Source organism: Alosa alosa, unplaced genomic scaffold (genome assembly GCF_017589495.1).
Source record: "Alosa alosa isolate M-15738 ecotype Scorff River unplaced genomic scaffold, AALO_Geno_1.1 AALO_1.0_unplaced_741, whole genome shotgun sequence".
Classification (NCBI taxonomy): domain Eukaryota; kingdom Metazoa; phylum Chordata; class Actinopteri; order Clupeiformes; family Clupeidae; genus Alosa; species Alosa alosa.
The window spans coordinates 5,001-8,198 of NW_025962920.1; the positions used below are offsets into that span (position 1 = coordinate 5,001).

General features: G+C 39.6%; 1 protein-coding gene across 1 annotated transcript; it reads left to right on the plus strand.

The window, feature by feature from the left end:
• The first annotated feature begins 2,908 nt into the window (after positions 1-2,908).
• On the plus strand, positions 2,909-3,172 carry LOC125290630 (caspase b-like). The gene has a single exon (XM_048237234.1). The coding sequence runs from the start codon at positions 2,909-2,911 to the stop codon at positions 3,170-3,172; it is 264 nt and encodes an 87-aa protein (XP_048093191.1).
• Positions 3,173-3,198: the final 26 nt, after the last annotated feature.

Genomic DNA, 3,198 nt, shown 5'->3' on the forward strand with positions numbered 1-3,198 from the left:
AGTATATTTTAACATACGGTGTATTGTGTCGCATCATATTGTATTGTATCATATCATAGCAGCGACAAAAACAATGAATCCACACACCAGAATCTGCTCCTTAGCGTTTTTTTTAATGGGATATCACCACATGTAACGTTTCGGGCCCTAACCCTTCATCAGGGGCCGTATTCACAAAGAATTTTAAGGCTAAAAGTAGCTCCTAAGTGGCGAATTTAGGAGCAACTCCTAAAAATAATGGGCGTGTCACTCCTAACTTTAGGACTCCTAATTTTTTTCACTAGAAGTAATTCACGAAGCATTTTAGACCTAATAGTAGCACCTAAGTCTGGGACAGCTTAAAAGAAGTCGAGAGGACTCCTAATTCACTAAGACCTATTCACAAACAGCTTTTTGTGGCATTTCACGTTGCGATGTTTTGAAATGCGTCGCCTATGCGGCAACAGGAGCTTCCAATCGCGAGGGAACAATTTTGCATTCATAAAAGGGATGCAATAACGCCACCAACAACATCCAAAACCACTCATTGTTAACATGTAAATTAAATGTAACGTTTCATTGTGAATCAAATTAAAATGGTCTCCTCTTTGCAAACGTAGGCATAGCCTATGGTGACAGATTAATTTAATAATGTTGCAAAGATACGGCATCAATCCGTAGGCCTATGTTTTATTAGGCTACTAGGCTATTTGTTTTGCCTTACTCTTTATTCATTTAGGCTAGGCCTTTTATTCAGTTATTCATCATCTTCCGTCCTTCGTGACTACTTGTGTAGCGCGACGATTCTCAGACCTGTCACCTGTCACTCATCATTATTGGCATCGGGTGTTTGGAATCATTCAGCGTTAGAATCATTGAAACTCTCCTAAACGCACATCTTGTCGGGTGATTGGCTGGAACAGTTTGTTATGATTTTTTATGGTCCAGGCTGGACCATATTGTTTTTGTTGCCATCTTTGGAACCTGGGCTGTCCACAGATACCGTTTTTTTTTAACAGTGTATTCAGGGCATAGGCAAAAAAATGTTTTAGCTTAGAAACCGTGTAACATCGCTTAGAGTACCTTTAAAGGCATCCTTAAGATTGTGTTTACCTTAACATAACATTTCCAAAATCAGCACTTCTGCCATTGTCTGAGCGGCCCCCTAAAGGAGATTACCCACCAAACCACTTTCCCCTATACTGTATAGTATTGCATCATACTGTATAGTATTGCATCATACTGTATAGTGTTGCATCATACTGTATAGTATTGCATCATATTGTATAGTATTGTCTCATATTGTTTTTTATTGTAACATGTCATACTATAAAAAATAAAGAAATTGCTTGAAAATAAATCTCAAAATAAAGACTAAATAATAATCTGACTGTAGCCCTTTTGTCGAGATTACCGCCACAAGGCATAAACCTGAGTTCTATAGTTGCCACCTGGATAATTGACTAATCTACTATTCAAAGTGAGTGGAGATCGCAACCCATGTAACAGTATAATTTAAAGCAATTTATTTTCCTTAGCAAGGGTAAATGCAGGTACGTTTTTCAGAGTTAGAACATAGACTAATGTTAGGCCTCTTTGTAAGGAAATAATCACATTGCTTTAAAGTAATGCTGTTCCGCCAGTGAATAATTAGCAACAACTAAAATATACAGCACATCTCCCTATGGGCAATCACTGAAACTAGCAATACTGGCTTTAGTACATACTAGCAAAGCAAAAGATCGTTACAGGAATCCTCCCAAAAAAACACAGGCTCTACTAAGGATCCTATTTACTGTCGTCAAACACAAATAGTTTTCTCTCCCTCCCTAGTTTCAGTTATACCCTCACAGAGAGCACAGGCACAAAATATACAACAAATAAAATTACAACAGCCGGCATGTAAAACAAACAAAAAAGGCAGACATAACCCCCGTTGCAGGCCTGTTAATGTCCACTAGTCCACTCAATGAGTGTTACTCACGAACACCGCGACATTGGTGTGCGTCAGTGTAGCGTTCAACAACTGTAGTTTCCAATCCCTCGTGGCTGAATGGAACTGCTAACATTCCGGTAGTTAGCAGCGCTATTCAGTGGTGTGGCTCCCACGTTGGCCAACTCAAAGGAACCACGAGTGCTCTGGTGACTCGTGGCGCTATTTGAGCAGCGATGTTTCCCGTCTACACTACTTGTTGTAAACCAATAAACATACACAAACAGCTAATTTCTAGGTAAGCTGTAGGCTAAGTGATCTACCTAGCAAGCTACTACCTGAACAACATTACTGGCGGTAGTACAGTGGGGAAAAAATAACTTTACCGTCCTTAACTATTAAAAAACAAAGCACCTAGGAGGCTATGCAAAATCAAAATGCTTCTATCTTAAACGACTCACCCCTGGCGTAGCCTATTACTCAATTATCCTGATATTGGTAAACGAATAAGGTGCTCAAGCACACATAGCCATCTTCATCCTCCGTTATTCTCAACGAGGCTAGATAATCTCTCTCCTTCCATTTCTAAGACCCTCCCCTAAAACCAATGAGAATTTGCCATGACTGATTGATAGATTTGTCCACCAATTAAGCACTATTCCACCTTACTAACAAGTTAGGTTGACTTCCTACATAATGTAACCGTCAACTATTTTAAATGATGACTATTTAAATGATCCTATGAAAATGTTCATGCAAAACCTGTGGCTTAACTGTTTGATTTAGTTATACATTTGAACATGTCCCCTCTCTGTATTTATCTCCTGTATAATAAAGCAATGTTTTTTGATTACTTTTTATCTGTGCAAATTATTTAATTATCTGTGTGTATTTACCCATTGAACCTAAGAATATAAAATATATGTCTTAGCTTGATATAGCCTTCAAAACCTCAGGGTATACCCGGGCTTCATGACCATATTTCAGATGTCCAACATGGAAGTTCTCCTTGACACTCTTGAAGAGCTGACAGCTAAAGAGCTGAAGAAGTTCAAGCTTTTCTTAACTGAGGAGACACTGGAGGGGGTTCAGCATATCCCCAGAGGACAGCTGGAGAACGCCGATGCCACAGATGTCACCAGTAAGATGAGGGACGTCTACGGCCAGGATGGTGCCCTGAAGGTCACTCTGCACGTGCTGAAGAAGATGAATCACAATGAGCTTGCAGACAGACTAGAAGGAGAGCTGGAGAAGAGGTAAGATTATTGCCCCTAGGCTACATTAGC